This window comes from Malus sylvestris, chromosome 15, assembly GCF_916048215.2.
Source record: "Malus sylvestris chromosome 15, drMalSylv7.2, whole genome shotgun sequence".
In the NCBI taxonomy this organism is placed as follows: Eukaryota; Viridiplantae; Streptophyta; class Magnoliopsida; order Rosales; family Rosaceae; genus Malus; species Malus sylvestris.
In genome coordinates this window covers 22,569,097-22,591,330 of record NC_062274.1, presented here as the reverse complement: position 1 = coordinate 22,591,330, position 22,234 = coordinate 22,569,097, and the positions used below count along the sequence as shown (strand labels likewise).

Below are 22,234 nucleotides of genomic sequence, written 5' to 3'. Positions count from 1 at the left end.
CAAGCCCAGTGCCCTTTATCACACCCCACCGTGACCTCCACCACAGTGGTGCACACTTCGGCGAGCACCATCACCACCTGTGGACCGTTCCTCCTCCCTTTCTCACCTCCCGGCGAGCACCATCAAGCAAGGGGAGGCGCAAATCTTGATGGGTCTGAGCGTCTGAGCATGGATCGCTCATTTTGATGGGTCTGAGCATCTGAGCGTGGATTGCAGAGAGAGGCGCAGATCTTGGCAACTGCGACGACGAAGCCTCGGCTACAGTTGCGACGTCGACGACGGAGCCTTGGTGATATTATCGATATTATGACGATAATTAAGTGTATTAGTGTAAAAATATCTCCCTCTCAAAAAAACGATATTATCGGCGATATTTCGCCGATAATATCGATATTTCAGACCTTGCTCAGGACTTGCTGTGTAGAATACAGGTCTGGAATTCATCTCCAACCACTGGGCTATCCCGTGGTGATTGACCTAAAACTACTAATTAGTTATGCTAGATAAATCACCTTTCCAAACCAAAAGACAAGCCTTTGCCTGGCCTACTGAAGCTTTAAAATGAATTCTCTTCGATTTACCACGAAAAATAAAAACACCTAAATAAGTAAAAGAAGTCATACCCAAACGAAATTCAAGATGTCTTTCGACATGAGCCTTACGATGATTATCTTTTATCATGCACGCATTACCCCTTGCTATTTCTCCCGTTTCTATGTGATTTTTAAGCTCCGGTCGTAAAAGACTTGAGATCGCATTAGCATCCCCATTTGTGGATGGCAATGTGTAATAGGTTAAATTTGTTGCCAGTTACACCATAATCGAGCACATGCGCCGTCTTAGTTCTTACTTTTGGGGAGTTAATTAAGGTAATCAAATTTTATTGAACAACCTTACTAATAAATGGTTTTTCATGTTAACGAATAAGAACCACTCCAAAGGGGGAATTTGTTTCACGGGACTTTAAAACAATCGTGTAACTCATGAACTTGGTAGAAAATTCTTAGGCATTTTGTTGCTCTCTTGGCAAATAATGACCAATTCTAAATCATAAGAAAAAAGTTGTTCTATGCGCAAAATGCATTTTTACATAAGGTCTAGTTGATCATTAGACTGGTACCAACAAAATAAAGTACATACGAGCTGTAACAATTATGACCATTCCATACATCAAATTGTTTATAAAACTGGTAATATTGTCACTAAAAAAAGTCATTATTTATTCTTTCTGTTTCTTTTTTATCTTTTTCGTATTCGTACTGCATTATTTATTCCATTTTAATTTAAGGAATAAGAAATTATGTAAAATCACTTTCTGAACTTGGACATAACCATAAAGCCGTTGGCTTTCATGAAGTGCTATTGTTCAGTTGACACTTGGACAACTTTTAATGAATATAGACAATCACCAGATGTCAATAAACTCTCCGAATTGGCTTAGAAAATGAAGGATCAACAAGCAACACCAGAATCTTTGACGAAAACAAATTGTTTACCCAAAAAAAAAAGAAAAAAAACAAGGGTAAACAAATAACTTAAATAGCACAAACAAGTTTGGTTGAATCTTTTAGTATTAAGGGAACCAATAACGACAGATTTTGGTTAGTGCTACTCTATTAATCTTCATTTTATTATGAATTTGAAAAGAGGTTGTGAGTTTAAGTTTAATGAACAATAATAATTAATAATAAATTTGAGATTTATTTTTTCTTACGGCAAGAGAAATTCTAAGTTAATTCATACTTGAGGAGGGGAAAAGTTTGATCCTAAAATACAACACCAATTACAATAAATCTTTTTCCTACTAAGTAGAGTCGGCTATATGAATCCTAGAACACCATTGTGCTTGGTTCTGTGTCACGTCTTCCGTTATATTCAAGTACTATAAGTCTTTTCTTAGAGTCTCTTCCACAGTCTTCCTAGGTCCTCCTCTACCCCTTCGGCCCTGAACCTCTGTTCTGTAATCGCATCTTCTAACCGGAGCGTCAGTAGGCATTCGTTTCACATGTCCAAACAACCATAACCGATTTTCTCTCATCTTTCCTTCAATTTCAACTACTCCTACTTTACTTCGAATATCCTCATTCCTAATCTTATCCTTTCTCGTGTGTCCACACATTTAACGAAGCATTTTCATCTCCGCTACACCCATTTTAGATACGTGTTGATGCTTCACCCCCCAACATTCCGTGCCATAAAGCTTTGCTAGCCTTATTGCCGTCATATAAAATTTTCCCTTGAGCTTCAGTGGCATACGACGGTCACACAACACAACAGATGCACTCTTCCACTTCACACATCCAGCTTTTATTCTATGGTTGAGGTCTCAATCCAACTCTCAGTTCTTTTGCAAGATAGATCCTAGGTAGTGAAATCGGTCACTCTTTGGTACTTCATGATCTCCAATCCTCACTCCTAACTTATTTAAACCTCTGTTTACACTGAACTTGCACTCCATGTACTCTGTCTTTGACTGACTTAGGCGAATACCTTTAGATTCCTACATTTCTCTCCAAAGGTTAAGCTTAGGTGAAGACCTTTAGATTCCAACACTTCTCTCCAAATGTTAAGCTTCGCATTTACTCATTCCTAAGTTTCATCTATCAACACTATATGAGTAGCAAGGAGAAGATCAAGATCCAAGTCAAACAATGGTTTCGACGTGCAGTGAGAAGAGAGTAACACCGTTATGGTGAGCTCTTCAGATTCCAACACTTCTCTCCAAAGGTTAAGCTTCGCATTTACTCCTTCCAAAGTTTCATCTATCAACACTATATGAGTAGCAAGGAGAAGATCAAGATCCAAGTCAAACAATGGTTGCAACGTGCAGTGAGAAGAGAGTAACACCGTTATGGTGAGCTACCAAGCAGGAAGAATAACCAAGGTTCTAGAAAACGTTAGGCGCTAATCGGTTGACGGGCAGGAGTCTAGCGCCTAGACGAATTTATGTAAATTTATTATATATCTTGTAATAAGTGCCTATTTACACTTACAAAAAAAAAAAAAAAAAAACTATACTTGTATAGATAATAAAAGAATGATAAAGGGTGGTTATTTCCACACACCCCTTGTTAATTTCTATCATTTGATATTCTTCAATTCATCTAATCCGACGGCTAAAAATTAGAAGGATGTGTGAGAAGTAAAAAATGGTGTATAGATATTACACCCCATATGATAAAATGCAAAAGTAGAAGTAGAAGAATACACAAGGTACATCCATCCAACAAGTTCAATATTTAAAAAACAATAAGCATATAACCATAATGAGGAGTATTCTTGGATGATAGACTAAATTATTTTTGTTAATAATCCTTGCATTTGATTGGACATAGATTAAAGTATTTAACCTCGTTGTCTCTAGTTTATTTCTTTTCTTTGTATGTATCCCCTCAAAAGTGCTCCAATTCATTTCAAAATTGGATGAACTTGTAGTCAATCCAAATCCATCCTTTGCAAATTAGGGACACCATTTCCATAAATATTCCATCATGAAACTAAAAAAATAAAAAAGCACACAATTAATAAAAAAAATTAAAATAAACCACCAAACCGCCTAGGAGCCGCTTAGGTGCTGCCTAGGACAACCTGGCCCGCCTAGGTGCCACTTAGCTCCAGATTGATTTTTCGAAACAATTTGCTCTAAATCGCAGTGGGTCGTCACCGCCTAGGGCCTAGGCGGCCGTATAGGCCGATTTTTGGAACACTGAGAATAACATGTTCATAGCAGGAGAAACACATAACAATGCATGACTTATGGTATTTCAAGTTAATCATGTTTTTTCATGTCGTAAAATTAGAACACGTGATTGCTGTTAATTCTAAGAATGCGGAGTGATTTGGTCGAGTTCAGTTGTAATTCGAATGTTATTTGGATTGGCGAAGCAGTTCGTCCAATGCAGTGTCCGAATTGGCAAGGCTATGCAAGATCAAAGCCCCATGCCGGAAAGTTGAGACTGCGTGATAATAGGACTCGAGGCATGCACAAATAACTAATCGTCAAGGCTAACAGTCCACAGAATCCAATCATCGGTGTCATAGGTCCGATTTCTCGGTAACATTGGAAAGTAGGAATGCATTATCGATGTCTAAACAACGAAGACTTGTAAAAGAAGGAAGCAAAGTTTCCAAATAAATAATCATAAAAACGCATGGCACAAGAGATGCTACTCATCTTGATTATTGAGTCAATATGCACGTTCAGAAAGCTCACGTTTCTGATTCTCTTGGAGAGACGAGGGAGGGATGCGGCTCACACGCTTATGGGTTCAGTGGCTCTTTTCAGCCACGCCTTCTCAGATTCATCCAAGTATGGAGCCAGAATATCCTTGCATTTGGCATGGTAGGTGTTGAGCCATTCCAATTCTTCAGGTACTAAAAGACTCAAGTCGATCAACTTTCTCTGGTATGGTGCCTGGAAAGAGAATAGAACAATTCTAGATCAGCTCAACCTTTATTCCCCTCTATAAACTGAGTGAGAAAGTGTCGTAATAACGTAAATGCCAGGACATTGGGTGACTACGTTAACTCGTGTACAAATTAAGTTCATGTCCAATGTTTATGAGCAAGTCGTCCATACGAAAAGAAAAAGGAAAGAGAAGGCATGCATAGCATGGAAATCGAACTATTTAACAGTAAGGAAAGTAATAAATTGCACAATCACATTGCATAACAGTTTATGAATTAATAGAGACAAAAGCAAGCTTACCCAAGTTATATGCTCAAATTGTAAGTAACCCTTGTCACCGAAGTTGAATTTTGTATCAGCTTCGTTGATTATAAGCACGTTCTCCAATCTTATACCGAAATTGCCGTCCTCGTAGTATCCAGGTTCTGAAAAGTGCAGTTTCGGTGGAGTCAATTACAATTCACACAGTCCCATTCAAGAAGCTCATAATTATTCACATTCATGGATACTCAAACCAATTTATAAACCAAGCATGGCCTCAAAGAGTAAGACTAATTAGCAGTCAACTCGAGGAGCTATGCATGAACGACAAAAAAAATCAAGAAACATGAATACTAGAGAGCACGGATAATAAACAAAAGAATAAGAGGAAAACCTAAGCAATATCTATAAATTACGATGCATGGCAATCCTCTGGTATGTGGGATTTAATTCTTTCTTTGTTAAGTTTGAGAAAGTTCTTATACAAGCGTAAAATGAAACAAATAATATAATAATGACAACAGCAATTGTATATACTGAAACTAACCATCTGTTACAGTCATGGAAGCTTGCAGCGGGACATTTCGAGCATGTGGTCTGAAACTAATCGAATGTGGACCTGCTTAACCAGTGCAAATGGAAGTTCGAAATGAAAATTCATTTATCAGCTCAAAAACAATGCACTGGAGAGTAAAGGATGAGCAGTTGTAGTTAATATTTACCTTCATGAACATTTAGATAAGACCCAATCCCATGACCAGTACCATGTCGATAATCTAGACCACTCTTCCACAAAGGAACTCGAGCAAGAATGTCAAGGGCATGACCTGTAAAAAGATTGTGAATGTAAATGTATTCAACAATGATATACTTACAAAATTACACTTGAAAAATCTGATTAAAATTTGAAAGAACAAAAAGAAGATAAAAACAGGAAATACCATTGGTTCCATTAGGAAATCGAGCATTCCCGAGACCTATATGACCTTTGAGGACCTGCAAAAGTAATGCAGCATATCAAGCTAGTTCATAGAACCCTAACCCTAACATGAGTATTGACTTGAATAAATTTTGGGATAACAGTCTACACATGTAGACAGAATGGATTCAGCCGTTGTGAATCAAAGATTCAAAATTCATCTTAACACATAGAATCAAAAATAACATCTGAAAGTATTGAAATTCCATTGTGAATCTAAATTCATAACTCGTAGGTTATCAGCTGAATCTAAGGGTTCATTTAGATGGAAGGATATAAAATGGGGATTTGGATTTGAGTTTCAAGTGTAAAAAGCTAATATGGATTGTACTGCTTCATTGCGTTTGCGTGGTTATTTTGTGACATGGTAAACTGAAATATTAACAAAGATAGTAATAATAAGCTTGGGGAAGGTGCTGAGGGTCAGGGTGGGATACGGTTGTTAAAAACTGTAGGTGGTGAGTCTGGTGACAATGAGTCATTAATAGCAGAATGAATGAACTATTACAAGACTCTTGCAATTCAAGCCACAGAAAAACAGAGTTGGGACAACAACGTTCAATTACGTTAAGCTCAACTACCAAATAACAATGTCACAAAAGAGAAGAACAAAAAGAACTTACTGCCGTATAGCATGCTTTCTCATGCGCTGAAGGTTTACCAAAATGAACCGTCCGTGTTATATCAGTTGTTCCATCAAGATACTGCAACCATGCCATCAACATTAAAAATTAAAGAAACAGAAGCATCGTGAGTAAATGATACGCTAGAACATTTAAAATGAAATTGGTCAGTAATTTTTATTAGCGGAATCTTCCATGACATTTGACAAACCTGTGCCCCAGAGTCAAAAAGATATATGCTGTCTGGATCAAACTCAGCACAAGTTTCTGCTTCCGGTGAATAATGCATGATTGCCGCATTTGGGCCAACAGACGAAATAGTAGGGAAACTTAAACCTCTAAAGTTCTGCAAATATGACAGAAAAAGAAATTCCTATCATGTCAAGCAAACTAAACATGCATGGAGGTACATAAGCATACAAGTAAACATCTAACAATAAATTGAACAGCATATTTCATTTTCTGCAACCGCTTGTTGCAAATATTCTTTAGCGTGGAAGAGAGTTTTTACAGTCAGAACCATGATTGCAAATATACCAAATAGAAAGAACATCACATGATCCAAGAAATATATATGAGGGAAAAGCACACTTGCATCAAAGGAATTTCGCTACTATCATGTTGGATTTTCATATTAAAAGTTCACACTACCTCTTTTGATGCTCGAAAGCCCTCCAGCTTATCACTTACAGTCACCTCGGTTAGCTTTGTAGTTTTCCTGCCATAGTTCATTCAATTCAATCAACATGCAAACATATTATAGAATTATAAAAATTTGTGCAACTCAGCGTTTATTAAGCAACTAAAATATTAAATTAAGCATAGAACAGTATAAGGCATCAACTGTCTGAAAGTCCATAGAATGGATGATCATTAACTGCGATTGGACAAAAGCAGTTCTATGTGTGATTTTCACATCTTGCTGACATCATAAATCATACTATATCAAGATCATGATGCATCTAATCCACACAATGAGAGGTATGAAATTCAACAAGGAGACTCAAACTTACAAGTGGTTTTTCTTATCTGTTGCCTCCCCCTCCAAAAAGAAACCAGAAGCCCCATATATCTCCTGCGCCTGCATTTTTATTACACAAGCTCAAGCATTAGTTCAGGCCTTTCATATTGCTGCAAATCTAGGAAACTTAACGCATTAAAATCTGGAAAACATATAGAATAGAAACTAAGAAAATATTGTTTAGAAATTTAAAGATATTAAGATACCATACGTATCACAATGTACCTGCTTATCAAACCACACAAGATATTGCACAACAGCTGCACCATCCCGGATATGAGCTTTCTTTAACCCTTCCAATTCGACTGGGTTCTAAAATTTTAGAGCAATCAGTTGATAAGGAAAAAAAAATGAATAGAATAAAATCACTGGCACAACTATCAGAAACAAATTGCTATCTCCACAAGATAGGAAGTGCAGCATGCTACCTTTAGAGCTTTTGCTAGGGCCAAAGGTGACTGCTGTAAAATAACTTTTTCGGGGTTTAGTCTTGAATACAAAGCATAACAGCATGAACCAGGGTCAGCCCATATGAGGTCATTATCTGTTTCTTCTGCTTTGTTTCCACCATTAGCCTTTTCAGCTTCAGTTCCTTTAACTGTAGATGAAGGTTTGAGCTGATTAGACGCAAGCAAGGCAACATCCGAGCTCACTGCTTTATAGTCCCGGACATCAATCCCATTTTCTTCCAAATAAGAGTTTACCTGCATATCGAGTGAATTTGTCAGATACGTCTACTAAACCGATTAACTGATCATGCTCACTCTAGCTTTCTAACATGGAAAAAAGGATATACGAAAAAGAAATGGGGGACAGCATAATTTTGTCCAAAGGGTACAATTACTGTTATCAGTTAAAGACACAAAAATTGGTGATGGCAAATAGTAAATGCATCTATTATTACCGGTGGCTTGATAACTTCAAGCCAATATTCACTGCCTTATGAAGGTTGCTTAATAAGATGATATGTGTGTGTGTGTATTATTTATGATAGTATATCAACTGTGTATGGTTTAACTGACCTCAGCGGAAACCTTCATTTTGTCAACATAAAAGAAAGCCGAGTTGGATGTCACGATAGCAAATGCATGAACAACTGGACTGTAGGCAACATCAGTGCCACGAATATTATACAACCAAGCAACCTGTAGAGTAGCAATTAAATTGAGATACCGCATGACAAAATCAAAAGTAAAGTAGGATGCCACATGAAGCAACACACCAAACAGACTAACCTCATCAAGCGCTGAGATAATTATACCACGAGCGTTCCCTTGTACGATTTTTTGTCTTAAATCCTTCAACTTATCCACAACAGAACGACCAGCATATTCCAAAGGATGTACAATGACGGGATTAATTTCCACAGGGGGCCGATTTTTCCAAACTTCGTCTACCAAATTTGTGGAAGTCTGAACCAACTTCTGTTGTTTCTTGGCAAAGGCACGCTCCCATAGTTGCACGGTGTTTATTGACGCGCACCAAGGATCAATACCAATGGCTGAACCTTCAGGAAGATTCTACAAAAACAAATCCCAAAATTCACTACAGCGGCAAACAAGAATCCACAAAGTCACAGGTAATTTAACTGGAGTCATCATTTAGAACCAACTTGTAATTTAATGCCAGCGTCGATACGAAAAGGTCCAAAATACTGAAAATACAACATTGAAAATAATAACAGGAGTTACTCAAAAAGAAGCAGTGACTCACATTTGCCATCCAGACATCGACAGTCGGGTCTTCTCCCATTCGCATAAGCTGCCACTGGTCACTGAGTTCCTGCGTTGCCTGCAAAAAGTACCGACCATCGGTCCATAGCCGCGCTTCATTCTTCGTTATAAGTGCCAAACCTGTACACAATCCAACACACAATTTAACACAACATTAAAAGCTTCAAAATTCAACTTAAAGCAATCAAATTTAGACAGCAGCATCCTTAAACAACATCACAATACTAACCAGCACTCCCGGTGAAGCCGGAAACGAACTCACGCCGTTTGTCTCGTGCCGAAACATACTCACTCTGCAATTACAACACAAACATCACTCCCAACATCCTTAAAAGTAAATGTTAAAAATAAATAAAATAAAATAAAAACACAAAATTTCGAAATTACAATTGAAAAGTTCCAATCTTGATAAAGGAACAGATAACATGAGTAAAATCGAAAATTTTTGGATACAAGATTTCATCGAAACAACGTTAAAAATCGAGTGACAAGGGCATATTTAAAATTGACAAATTGAGACAGACCTGGTGATAATCTTCAGAAGGGACGACCAAGGCGTCGAGAGGCGGAGAGTGGCACGCCATTAGAGACCTCAGAGCGGCGAGAGTGTCCGCCATATCTGTTTTTCGGCGACGAATTTGGAATCGTCGAAAAAACGAAGAGAGAGTGAATGCGAGAGTGAATCTGAACAATGTAGTTTGCTTTCGAGGTCCGACTTTAAAACGATGTTGCAAGTCGTTGAAGTCTGCGTTCCGAGTTTCCGGAAATGTCCCTGTCGCTACTCCTTCGGTCCTCGTAAGTTATGGTATGTTTTGTCGCTTAAGGTAGGGTTAAAAATGTCATTACGGAGAAAAAGCGTGGGTAAAGTTGTCTCACAAAATAACGATTTCTGATCCTTTATTCAAGAAATATTTAATTTAATTAAAATTTACAGAAAAAGAGTTTCGAACTTACATGTAAAAATGATTATTCTGCTCAAGTTAACTTGGTTACGACGAAGGCTATTCGTATTATATTTTATGTTGCAACGATAAGTATCAACGGATTTACCAAAGAAGCCAAGATCAATGTGTTTTGATGAATTGTCCTAAACTACACTACTAAATTATGTTGGATTGTATCGTCGCTAACATTTTGGTATTGGATTGTATCGTTGCTAACATTTTGGTATTGTGCCAAAGGTTGAACAACTTGTGTTGCTTTTGGTGTTCAACTAGATAGGTTTTGAATTGTCGTATTTTTTATATTCTTTTAACAGAACATTCGTTTCTTATTAAGAAAATGACACACTATAAGAAAATGACACACTAATAACACGGCATGTGGTCAAACCTAGCAAAAAAGATTATGAAACTTTGCTACCGGTTGATAGACCTTATCGCCTATCGCCCAGCAATGCAATCTGCAGTTGCTGTCATCAACTGCCGATGTCTATCATCTTGTCCGAAAATCGAATAACGAAGTACACTTACCCGAGGCAATCACGGTTAGATTTTCTCTACACCAAGAAACATTCCTACATTGATGATTGCTTGTAGTTACAGATTTGCACACAAGAAAAGCCAACTGCTCCTCGCAGCAAAGTCAGTACTTATTGTTCCCAACCAGTATTCATCAACACCAATCGTAACCAATGTGCGAATTTTATTGATATGTCAAGTGCTAACAGAATTACATGTTTTCGAACCGAAAGTATACAATATGACACACCCCACAAATTCACAAATTATTGGACAACAATCAAGGAAAGAACAAATTAAAAACCTTTACATCTTTCTGAACATATATAACAACTCGAAGTGAAGCGATAAGAAAGAACTAACATCGACATAGGTAACAAGAGAATGCCAAGAACGATCGCAGAAGGAATACATTTAGATCGACAAACAGAACAGGAAAATAATGGCAAGGAAATATGCTAAAATTCGGAAATCACTATCAAGCGGCAAGTTTCTTGACTACTGATGCCATATACTTCCCCTGATGCTCTGCAAGAGCCAACTCAGTTTCACTTGCGCCTCTTGTGCCGTCACCAGCAAAGACACCAGCGCCATACGGAGAACCCCCTCTTACAGAGTCCATCTTAAACATGCCAGCTCCAAAAGTATACCCAACGGGAACAAACAGCATTCCGTGGTGTGCTAATTGGGTGATTGCCGTCCATCTGTGACAAAATAGAAGAACACAAGTCTTAATAAAATTTCTCATCAATTTACATCAACCTTTCAAGGCTGAGCAGTAACTTCAACCAAATGATGCATCCGATACTATAAAACTGAGGTAATTAGTAACAAGGTGCTTCTGCTTCAGATTGTTTGCGACAAATAGCCCAAAACTAAAATAACCATACAAAGAAACAAGCTTTATGCATCCTATAGTGTAACATTTTACTCTAAAACAACAAATTTGAAAGTTTAATCCCGAAAAAAAATGGAAAAATCATTTCTTCAAATGCATATTGGAACAATGCTACCCAAAAACCCAACCTTTACTAATCTGATTTCGAATTAAACAACAATTTCACCAACTCAAACACTACCATCCATAAAAATTATTAATTTCATGTCAATTGCGCAGATAAAACCGATAAACCTTCATTTGGGCAACAATGATCTCCATTAATCTTCACAAATTATTAATTAACAAAGCATAAAAACCCAATTTTGCAAACCATATGAGAAAACCAACCAAACAATTCAACTCCCAATTCAACTTCTTAGCTTTTTTCATTTCATAAAAGAAGTTTAGAATTGAGAAATGAGGCAAAAGCTTACAGAGTGGTTTCTTGGCCGCCGCCCTGAGTCCCGGTGCTGACAAAGAACCCACCAGGCTTCCCAGCCAGGGTCTGCTCCTTCCACAGCTGCCCGGTCGAGTCGAAAAACGCCTTCATCTGCGCCGCCATGCTCCCGAACCTCGTCGGAAACCCAAACAAAACCCCGTCCGCCCCCGCCAGCTCTGCCGCCGAAATCTCCGGAATTTCATGGTCCTTGGGCGGCGCCTTCATCGCCTCCAAAACCTCAGCTGGAAGCGTCTCGGGCACCCGGTACAGCACCCCCTCCGCCCCCTCCACGCCGTCAACCCCCTTCTTCATCCGCCTGGCCAGCTCCTCCACGTGTCCGTACATTGAGTAGAACACTATGAATATCCTCAATTTCGTAACCGGGCCCGGATTCGGGTGCGATTCGGCGACGACAGAAACGTTGTTTGGCTTTGTAGCGGAACTGAGAGTGCCGCCGGTGGAAGCCGGCGCCGGGCTTCGCGAGGCATTATTGGCGGTGTCGGGAATTGGTGCGGCATCGGAGAGGACTTTCTTCTTGCTTGGGACACAACCCCCGCCTTTCCCCATCGAGAATAACGATATTACTCACTGCGGATAAGAGGTAGTTGCACCGGAATCCAAACACCGGTTTTCAAATTTCGAGCTTTCGGGTGTTGTTCAGTTGCAGTTGAGCGCAGAGTCGAGAGCTGTGAAAGTAAAACCGGCCGGATGGGAGGACTCTTATATTTGGCTGCAATCCTATGACTGCTTATGTATGTACCTACGTGTGCATCTGAATATTTTCTGTTTATCAGACGACACGTGTCCATTTAAAACAAACATGGCGTCTCGTTCTTTAGTTTTTTGTGAAATTTTCTGGACCGAGTCTCGCGGGGCCGCCACCCACCGCTTAATCAAACCATATGACTAATTATCTTTATCATCTTTGAAGATTTTTTTTGGTGTTATCATTACAACGATCGCATGATGTATCATTTACGCGCTGTAATATGGATGAATCGCTATTGTTGACCGTGTTTTGGATTTTTATAAATGAATTAGCGATCGTTTGATAACCATTCTTTTTTAATTTTTCGAAAACTTAAAAAATGAATACTCGTTTTAGTTACTTTAGTTTTTAAGAAAAATGAAAACTGAAAACCAAAATGTAAATGCAAAAATTGAAAACTAAATGACTGCTAGGCGACCCCTAAATCATGTACAGATGCTAAAGTTATGTCAAAATTTATGTCGAAGTCTAAAAGTGTTATAACAAAATTAGATGGATAAAACAATATCATGTGATCGTATGACTGCTTTATTTTTGAATTTTATCGTTATTTATTTTATTGTAATGATGAAAACATTTGAAGGAACGAGTTAAGGGAGTTTGGAATTAGGCACAAAAGCATCTTTCGGACCTTGGCCTTAGCCAGTCATCGTTCAAAAATCATGTACGACCTACCTACCACTATCTATATAATAAGTCGTTAAACATGATTAATTAAGATAATAATGACGTATGGGCGTTTTGTCGCAGGGAGCAGCCCCATAAAATTCCAACGCATGTTAGCACCGATTTAATTGACGTTGACAATTTATTGAAGGAAGAATCTAAAAGACAAGGGGAGAAATTTGATTTTACACGTATAGAAAATTAGAAATGGAGAAGAACAAGAGGGAATAGTCAAAATAAAGAAAAATAAAATCATTAATTAAATATAAAAAAATAGAGCTGTTTAGGGGAGGTTTATCATTTGGACAAGTTAACTGCCTATCAGCGTGGTCAAGACTCGAACACAAGGACCTAGCTATACCACAACGAAGAAATTTCCAGTCCGGAAACCCAATGCAGTCGGATGAGTTCACAACAACGGAAAACATGTTTGATCGACGGAGCTGTAGCTGTTCGATCGACGGGATCACAATTATACTACGATAAAATTAAATATCAATGCAAATTCATATAACGAAACACGCAAAACAGCCGCCGGACATTTTTACCCCTCCGGGGAAAGCCGCCAGGCTACAAAGGGATCTCGGCTTGCACATAGTAATTCAAGAGGTTACTATTATGAAGTCCAAACACCTGTCAATTGAAATTAACAAAGATTCAAACAGAGTTAAGAATTTGATCACGAACTGTAAGACACCGGATGTTACTCTAAAGAGTGCATTTAGTACCTGTCAATTGAAATTCACACAGATCGAAACGAAGTTATACAGCACTGGAAAGTTGCTCTAAGAAGAGCAATTCAAACTCCTGACGATAGTACTTCTACAATTTTCAGCAGACTACATCTACAAGTCATTAGAATTGTGTGCTAAGTTCACACCTCACTTCGGATTCCTAAGAACGATGATAACAGAGTCCCCACGGAGAAACATCTTGCTGATGAACCTGTCTTTGTTAACCGGCTGGGCCTTTTTCTTGCCTTTTCCAGTCCTCGGCACCTACATAGACAAATAAACAATTAAAAAAAATTAGCGATAAGTAACATAGCATTGATGATCGATGATCAACAACCACAAGCTGTATCCCAATGAAATCAAAACGCAAAAGAACCAACCGAAAATACCTCAGTCCACATCTCCCTGACATTTTCCAGAACCATGTTGCAATGCCTGTCAAATGCTCTCACACGGCCAAGAAGCTTTCGGTTGTTACGGCAATTGATGAGCACCTGTTTGCACGACAAGAACCAAATTGAATAAGAATACTTGCCCTTGATATGTAAAGCCTTTCCGGACAAAGAACCATAAGATTCTCAGAAAGCATTACCTGAGTATTATTTTTTACACTCATCATAAGGACAGAAAGTGGCCCTGTGTTGAATTCCTCTTCCTCGTTCTTGGCACCCTGCAGCATTCAGGTTCGATAAGCATGTTTACACAAAATGATGATACCACTAAGAATAAATATGTTGATTTAGGGCTTTCAGAAATGAGCAGGACAATGGACACGTGAGACCATGTCATTTAGCAAGAGAGGTCACTCTCAAACATTTTGTCACGATGATTTCATTGCAGGACCAAGAAGTCAATAGTTGCTAGAAAGTTTATGTGAAGACCCTAAAGAAATACACAGACCATTTGAACCATAACACAATTAAAAATTAAAATTTCATTTGATAATTACGGGTGTGCCGATGCATTGAACCAAAAAATGACTATTTGATGTGCAACAAGAGTATGGACTCACACTGTTTCCATGAAATACCATTAAGGTGGCGAAAATAGAAAAGCAACAGAAAAAAGTTTAAATGTTGCAAATATAGAATCATTACACAATCACAGATGCACAACCATTAGATATTTCCAACTACGTACAAGTCGCAAATTCATGAAAACTAACAACATTTAATGGTACAAAGAGAGACATAACAAAGATGCACTAAATAAGCTCAAGAGCACTATAACCTACATCTTCCTCCATTGGTCGGCTGTGAAGCGAGGATGATAAACACAAAACAAAAGAAAAAGGAAAATTTGTTAGTACTTCAGAAAATAAAAGCTAAGAAGAATTGTGGTTTGACATATCAAACTAATCATTACCTCATCTCGAACAGAGGGTTTTGGGAAGTACTTAATCCAACAGCTGAACCTGGAAAGGAACAAGATATATTAAACCGAGTATTAAGTAAAAACCGAATGGCAGAAACTACTGATAGTTCTAAACAAAATGGCAACAGAGGGTAAGAAATCTAAGTAGGCACGGATCAAATATTATAAATCTACAATAGCATTACTAAAGATCTTGTAAGTTAAGTAGATGTATCATGCCAAATTCAAAACTAATTCTTGCAACCATTTGATACAGCATTAAGAAAAGCAAAACTTAAGGTGCTCTGTGTTTTGCTGATTCAGTTCCAACAAAGAATAGTATACTTATAATGGCCACACCATGGAGAACAAAAATTTCATCAAAAAAATAACTAAAATCAAGACAAGGTTTTTGTGAATCAAAACAGAACAAAAAATTTTAGTATTAACACAATACCATTATAATAAAATGATACAGAACAACAACAACAACAACAAAGCCTTTTCCCACTATGTGGGTCGGCTGTATGAATCCTGGAACGCCACTGCGCTCAGTTTTGTGTCGCGTTTTCTGTTAGCAATAAAATAATACAGAAGAAGATTAAAAATCTTGTGAGAATGCTCTAGTGAGGTATCGAGATTATCAACACTAAGAAGCTCGAAAAAACAAAAGTTATATCCGAAACGCCATCAGAAGCAAGATAAGTTCTTTTGCGCAACTTCAATATCCCGATAACAAACTGGAAAATCCACTAATTCAAGTTTTCAAAACATTAAATCTGTTATGTGGGCTGATTTCAATGTTGCTGAGTTAGTTTATTTACAGTCCTAGCTATCAAATTGTTCAAATTAAATTTTAAAAAAAATTAAATTAAATAGAACTAACCACATCAAGGCTCTAATTATACGTAATATGTGAAAGTATATTATAATCCAACGAAGATCGAACATTACGAGAGAGACTAATTGAATCTTCAAGTAAGGAGAATACGAACAGATATTCATAAAATTAACGATAGATCATCAAAATTATCCACTAAAATTTGGATAAATTATACAGTTTTACAGGATAAAGATCCTTACCTAGTCGAACACGACGAGGGAGAAGATCTGTGCGATGGGGCTAGGACTGCGTGATAACTCCCGAGTAAGGCACAGTTAGGGTTTTTGGTTTAAGTTTACGAAAGCGCCCGATGAAAGGCGGCGTAGGGCGGTTTGGGTTTAAAAACGATTAAGTTTGTAAAAAGCCCACACTACAGAACCCAATCAGTTTATTGTAAGAAGGCCCAATTGGGCACCCAAACTTTGAAAATCCAACTAATAAACAAGTTGCAACTGCTATGTTACGTGTTATATCAATTTGTTTTTTGTTCGATCAACATGTGTTGTATAAGTTGGTATTAACAAATTTTGGGACTGAATTTCAACGAATTGGTCTAGTGGAAAATGAGCAAAAGTTTAGAACTCAATCCGAGTTTGAACTCTCGCATATGTTTTCATTGGAGCTACCAGCTCTTTCTTAGTGTACCGTTTGCCTTGGGGCCAAAATTTAGTGGTCACCCAAAATGTCTCTGAGAAGTCTACTTCGAAGGATTCTTCTGGGGAATCCTGTGCTAATGAGAAGGCAATGCAATTGAATTGTCTTCTAACTCTGCTGGTAAAGGTCTTTCTCCTGCTACAAAGACTGCAGCTTTTTCTGCTAATGCCTAATGTATGGTGGGATTCCTCTTATTTTAAAAAAAAAATGAAAAAACATATTGGATAGACATAATTTGCAAACTAAATGATGTGTCACTAATAAGAATGAACACGTTTATCAACGCTTAAGTAAATAAATCAATCATCAACTTTCATGTCCTTGCAAATAGTATAAAAGTTAGAAGTTAAAATTCCTTTGGAAAGTAAACAGTTATATATAAATATATATATATATATATATATATATCTTTTGATTCCAGAATATGATTCAAATTCAGAAATTAAGTTTTGGAAATTTGAGTCTTTGCTAGACCATGAGTTCTAGGCTGTATTTTTTATGGTGATGAGTCCAGCACTTTGGAGTATTAAGATGTACTGCACTTAACATTCTAAAACTCGGAAAGGATTAATCTAACAATTGTATATGAAGCTCTGAGGAAGCTACTCAAATTTTGTTTCCAAGGCATCCGTGAATGGGTGTGTAAGTTTGAAGGAGAAAGATGAATTCTTCATGATTGTCGTCAGTTGGGTTGGGGGACAATAGAGAGAGAAAATGTAAACATTGCCGAAAAAACAGCATAAATAATTTTGAAAAAATAAAAAAGTATATATATTTAAGAGAAATAGCAATTTCAAACAGAGTCTTAGCCGTTAATAGTCGGTTAAGATATATACATGAGTTAAAATATGGCGGTTCAGATTATTGAAAAAAGTTATTGTAGAGTTTTCAAACTCTAGGTGATAAAAGTAGAGGAAGTCATTTTAATCAGTTCATATGCCCACCTATCTTTAAATTGTTTTTAACCATTACATCAAAACAAACGGAGACTTAACAATTGCAAAACAAGTTTGGGTGGTTAATGTGGGGATCGAATTTGTGGCTAGCAGATAGCAAACATTTGTTAACTCAAATGAGCTCTTTTTTGTTCACATCTTTTTTTTTTTTTTTTTTTTTTAAAAGGGGGGACAACTAGGTGGCAAGTTACGATGGCCACAATTCAGCAGACTCACCAATTCGAAGCATCGAACTCGAAACCTCCCACATTTTCTTTGTCTTTTTGAAGAGCCACAATCCGCGCCCTTACCGCTGAGCCACTTGCTATGACTTTTTTTGTTCACATCTCTTATTACTGAGTCCTTTTTGAGAAGTTATTACTGGGTTCTCTTACTAACCTAAGGTCCTAAGCCCCAACACCTTCAGGGGTTTCTTTCTCAATCGAGCTTACTGGACTCTACTCTAGTCATTTTATGTGGATGGGAACTTAAATCTGTTGTGGTTTTTTTTTTTTTTTTTGGTTTTGTTATAGTTGAGTGCTTCAAATCTTCGACCTAGTTTATTCTTACACATTAGCATACTCAGTAGCCCAAATTGTTTAACTATTGAACACTAGGGGCACGTATGGTGGAACGGACATAGTTGAATTTGGTATTTTGAATTGGTTAGGCTAGGATTAGATAGGATAGGTTGGGTTTTATGTCTGCCATTTGGTATTTTGAACTGCTTCTGACGACCCGAAAACCGCGCTCGCGACCTATCCTCATAGTTGTACGACCGAGAGAGAGAAAGAGAGAGATATATATATATATATATATATATATATATATATATATATATGTTGGCGACAAAGAGATGTGAGGAAGATGCTAACCGGAAAGGAGGAGGCGCGATGCATTCTTAAGTAACCCATACCAACGGGTTATGAATCCGTCTAATTCTGGACTTGGATCCAAAGTAGGAATCTAATCCATGATGCTCTTTAAACGTATCAAACAACAGTCTTAGACTCAAGTCCCATTTTAAAGGCTAATAACCTTTCACATCCAGCTTACCAAACGGGTCCTAATGATCTTTTTTATATACATGTGTCAAATCAAAATTTAAGTCATGTTTACTTATAAGGAAGAGTATGCTACATTTGTCACCTAATTATACCATCATTTGTATCATCTCTTTAATGGAGATAGGGTCATCTCTATTAGAGAGATGGTATAAATGATGGTACAACTAGATGGTAAGAGTAGCATTTTTGTATAAGGAATGGAATTTGAAGAAATATGTAACATTCATATTCACGTAACAACCAAATGAATAAAAAAGCCCTATATTTATTAGAGAGATGGTACAACTCGGTAGTAAATGTAGCATTTTTGTATAAAGAATGGAATTTGAAGAAATATGTATTATTCATTTTCATCTAACAACCAAATAAATAAAAAGTAAATGGGTCTCATAAATTTTGGGTATTGACATATCTGAAAAAATAAAAACATATAGATATCCCATTAATATTGGGGATTGTTTTCCTCACATTCAATTATTTTAATTTCTCATTTAATTTGGGTTAAGCATGCCGTTATGTGTAAAAAGAAATAAGTCATCACATAGGTTCCAAATATTTCATGCCTCTCTTATCTATACAGGGTTAGTCTTTTTATCATTTTCATCTATATATTATATTTTTCTCAAAACCTCTAAGTCTTTTCTCTCACCAAGATTAGCATCCTAGTCCTACAAGTTGTAAATGGGCATGGGCTAGTTTAAATTCTTTAAGGTCATTTCTAACCGAGGGCTGGCCAGATGGCTCGTTTTAGCCTTCTGGCCCTCTAAGATATTAATATTTTAATGAACAGTACATAGTCATATTTGCCTTCATCTCCAATTGAGGGCCGTATGGCTCGTTTTAGCCCTGTCACAAAAAACCGTCTTCAACCGAGGGCCAAACATAATTTATTATTTAAATTTAAAAATAACAACAACTTAAATTTAAAAACTACAACTTATATTTAAAAACTAAAAATTAAATTTAAAAACAACATTAACTTAAATTTAAAAACTACAAAAACTTAAATTTAATATCCATAATCAACATCATCTTCATTATCTACCATTGTAATAGTCAAAGGTAAACAATTGCCACTGGATCATAATTTCTTTTTTTTTTTTTCCTATCAAAATAGGTCTTACTCATTGGAGTGTAACTTATAGTGTTCCTTTCCATATTCTTATCATCCATCTCTTCATGTATTTGTTTGGCCCGTTCATCATGTCTACGGTTCCTTTCTTCCGCGACAATGGCATTTTGCTCCACCAGTAATCGCAATGAGGCTTCCACTTCCTATTGAGCGGCGTAATCATCATTTGCCTTGCCCTTTTCCTTCAACCTTTGGGCCTTGTTTCATCCCATAGCCCTAGGTAAGGAACCTTTGTCCGGAGATGGATTTTCTACCCTTGTTTGTTGAATGGTAGGAGATTCATCTTCATCCATATCTATAGCTGGGGATGAAGTTCTGAACACCAGTGTATGACCTACTCTATGTTGAGGTGAATCTTCAAATAACACCCACCCTTTACAAATTTCCCAACAACAGTGAAACTGAAAGGGTTTTGAGCTGCCCTCCATATACAATTCCTCCGCTTGGCGTACCTAGAAAGTATAATTACAAAAATTAAAGGAAATTAATTTATGAAATTAAATGTAATATAATTAAACATTTAAAATAAACTGTGAAAATACTAACTTCATCGTAGTAATTGGCGCCGCTTTCATGTCTACTTGCGGATGCTAACAGTGCTTGATGTCATTTATTCAAACTTGGATGAAGATGTTTCTTCCATCTTGAAGAACAACTCTCGTGGTTTTGGGTATTTGGTGGAATGGTGCCTTCATAGAACTCGAAGTATTTTTTGGACACACGAGTCCAAACACCTTCACTTGTTTGAGAAATCCCCCTCACATTATCTTCCGAGACCCATCTATAAGTCCTTCAAAGAGCTTCATCTTCTTTTCGGGTCCAAGCCCTACCTTTCATTGCAGATGAGGCCATTTAAAAATTATTGAAAAAATTGAAGGAAATATTATTGGAAGAGGTAAGAAAATATAATGTGAAGAATTGAAATAGAATGAAGTGAGATAGTCTGGAATGGTGAAAATTATGTGAGAAATGGTGTATGAATGACTTAGGTATTTATAGGGAAAAAAAGGTTTTAATTCATTAAAAAAAAAATTGAATACAATGGCTAGTTGACTTCAGCTAGCCGTTGTATTCAAATTTTTGCCTACTATTCGTGTCGGTTATAACCTGCTTTTATTCCTGTCGGTTATATCTGACAGCATTAGTCAAAATTTTGGCCAGCCCGGGGCTGGCTGGTTGGCTGGAATGGGCCAGCCGGTTGGTCCTTTGGCCCTTTCAAATTTTGTATGGCCCACGAGCCATCTGGTCTAGCCCTCAGTTGTAGACGATTTTCGGACAATTTTCGACCCTCTGGACCATTCGATTGGAGATGACCTAAGAAATAAGCGACTACCTACTTTCTTTGTGCATTCCTAATCTCCTAGTTTTGGTTATAACTTTTGATTTTATTTATTCAGTTCAATCCCACAAGTAAAACAGAATAGCGGAGAAAGAATGCAAAGGAGATTCTTTTTTTATTGTTTCTTGAATCACTGCTATACATGACTCATAGCAGCCCACGTCATAGAAAGTTTGCCAATCAAGCATGTGGATATGATCAGCATAGCCTTTGTAGGCACATTGACCTTACTAGATATGCCCTACTTTTATTTTGGAAGCAAAATGACGATGTTCTCGGGCAGCATGCAACTGCTAGCATTTGACACAGTGTCTTATATTGTCTATAAATAACCTAGCTAGTACAACTGCCTATAGTTTTATATTTCCCTCTCTTCAAAATTTAATTGGTTACCAAAACTATTCTATATATTTAAAATAAAATAGATCGTTGAAAGAATGCAGCACTTTCAGCAAAGTAATTGGACCTGAATCCTTTACCTCTACTTAGGCTTTTAGCAAACCAAGATTTGGTTTCATGAATTTCAATAACAACACAAAATGTTCTCCCTCAATTTGAGGAAAGCTTCCCACCATTCACACACTTTTGTGTTTTATATAGAAAATTGTAGAAGCATTTACCTCTGGAGTCTAAGCTAGCTAGACACTGTTTCTTTTGACATGTACATGCATGCATAATGACACTAATAGACACAAAATCATTTGACGCTTAAATGTTAGATTATTAATACAAATCACTGAGCCATGTTGATTCTTACTTGAAGATGCGATGTATGTTAGAACTTTGTGAAAGCCAGTGGATGTGAGCGATTTCATGCCACTGATAAAAGTAAGTTCTACAATAATTTGATATATAGTTATAATATTGTTGATCCTAAAAACTACCAAACCTACATGGC

General features: G+C 37.2%; 3 protein-coding genes across 3 annotated transcripts; all 3 read right to left on the bottom strand.

Moving 5' to 3' along the window:
* Window positions 1–4,006: 4,006 nt before the first annotated feature.
* On the bottom strand, window positions 4,007–9,733 carry LOC126603911 (aminopeptidase P1-like). Its single transcript, XM_050270945.1, has 16 exons — window positions 9,550–9,733; window positions 9,255–9,318; window positions 9,006–9,145; window positions 8,528–8,812; window positions 8,315–8,437; window positions 7,721–7,996; window positions 7,518–7,604; window positions 7,285–7,352; window positions 6,923–6,989; window positions 6,483–6,617; window positions 6,272–6,352; window positions 5,611–5,665; window positions 5,392–5,496; window positions 5,217–5,288; window positions 4,709–4,833; window positions 4,007–4,414 (listed from the first exon to the last, which is right to left on the bottom strand). Exons 1-16 carry the CDS (start codon window positions 9,640–9,642, stop codon window positions 4,253–4,255), a joined length of 1,938 nt encoding a protein of 645 aa, XP_050126902.1. The 5' UTR covers window positions 9,643–9,733; the 3' UTR covers window positions 4,007–4,252.
* Window positions 9,734–10,652: 919 nt separating this feature from the next.
* LOC126603921 (probable NAD(P)H dehydrogenase (quinone) FQR1-like 2) lies at window positions 10,653–12,517 on the bottom strand. The gene is made up of 2 exons (XM_050270956.1): window positions 11,800–12,517; window positions 10,653–11,189 (listed from the first exon to the last, which is right to left on the bottom strand). Exons 1-2 carry the CDS (start codon window positions 12,369–12,371, stop codon window positions 10,964–10,966), a joined length of 798 nt encoding a protein of 265 aa, XP_050126913.1. The 5' UTR covers window positions 12,372–12,517; the 3' UTR covers window positions 10,653–10,963.
* A 1,425-nt stretch (window positions 12,518–13,942) lies between these two features.
* On the bottom strand, window positions 13,943–16,568 carry LOC126605564 (uncharacterized). Its single transcript, XM_050272973.1, has 6 exons — window positions 16,410–16,568; window positions 15,339–15,387; window positions 15,208–15,226; window positions 14,566–14,643; window positions 14,363–14,467; window positions 13,943–14,237 (listed from the first exon to the last, which is right to left on the bottom strand). Exons 2-6 carry the CDS (start codon window positions 15,341–15,343, stop codon window positions 14,121–14,123), a joined length of 324 nt encoding a protein of 107 aa, XP_050128930.1. The 5' UTR covers window positions 15,344–15,387; window positions 16,410–16,568; the 3' UTR covers window positions 13,943–14,120.
* Window positions 16,569–22,234: the final 5,666 nt, after the last annotated feature.

Bases quoted from the DNA above. Each gene is read 5' to 3' on its own strand.
- LOC126603911 (XM_050270945.1), bottom strand. From the start codon at position 9,642: ATGGCGGACACTCTCGCCGCTCTGAGGTCTCTAATGGCGTGCCACTCT. The intron at 7,353-7,517 runs GTACATTGTGAT...ATAAAAATGCAG, and splicing joins TTGTGTGGTTTGATAAGCAG to GCGCAGGAGATATATGGGGC. The intron at 5,289-5,391 runs GTAAATATTAAC...CTGGTTAAGCAG, and splicing joins TTATCTAAATGTTCATGAAG to GTCCACATTCGATTAGTTTC.
- LOC126603921 (XM_050270956.1), bottom strand. From the start codon at position 12,371: ATGGGGAAAGGCGGGGGTTGTGTCCCAAGCAAGAAGAAAGTCCTCTCC. The intron at 11,190-11,799 runs GTAAGCTTTTGC...ATTTTGTCACAG, and splicing joins GGCGGCCAAGAAACCACTCT to ATGGACGGCAATCACCCAAT.
- LOC126605564 (XM_050272973.1), bottom strand. The intron at 14,468-14,565 runs GTAATGCTTTCT...TCGTGCAAACAG, and splicing joins GTGTAAAAAATAATACTCAG to GTGCTCATCAATTGCCGTAA. The intron at 14,238-14,362 runs GTATTTTCGGTT...TTGTCTATGTAG, and splicing joins TCAGGGAGATGTGGACTGAG to GTGCCGAGGACTGGAAAAGG.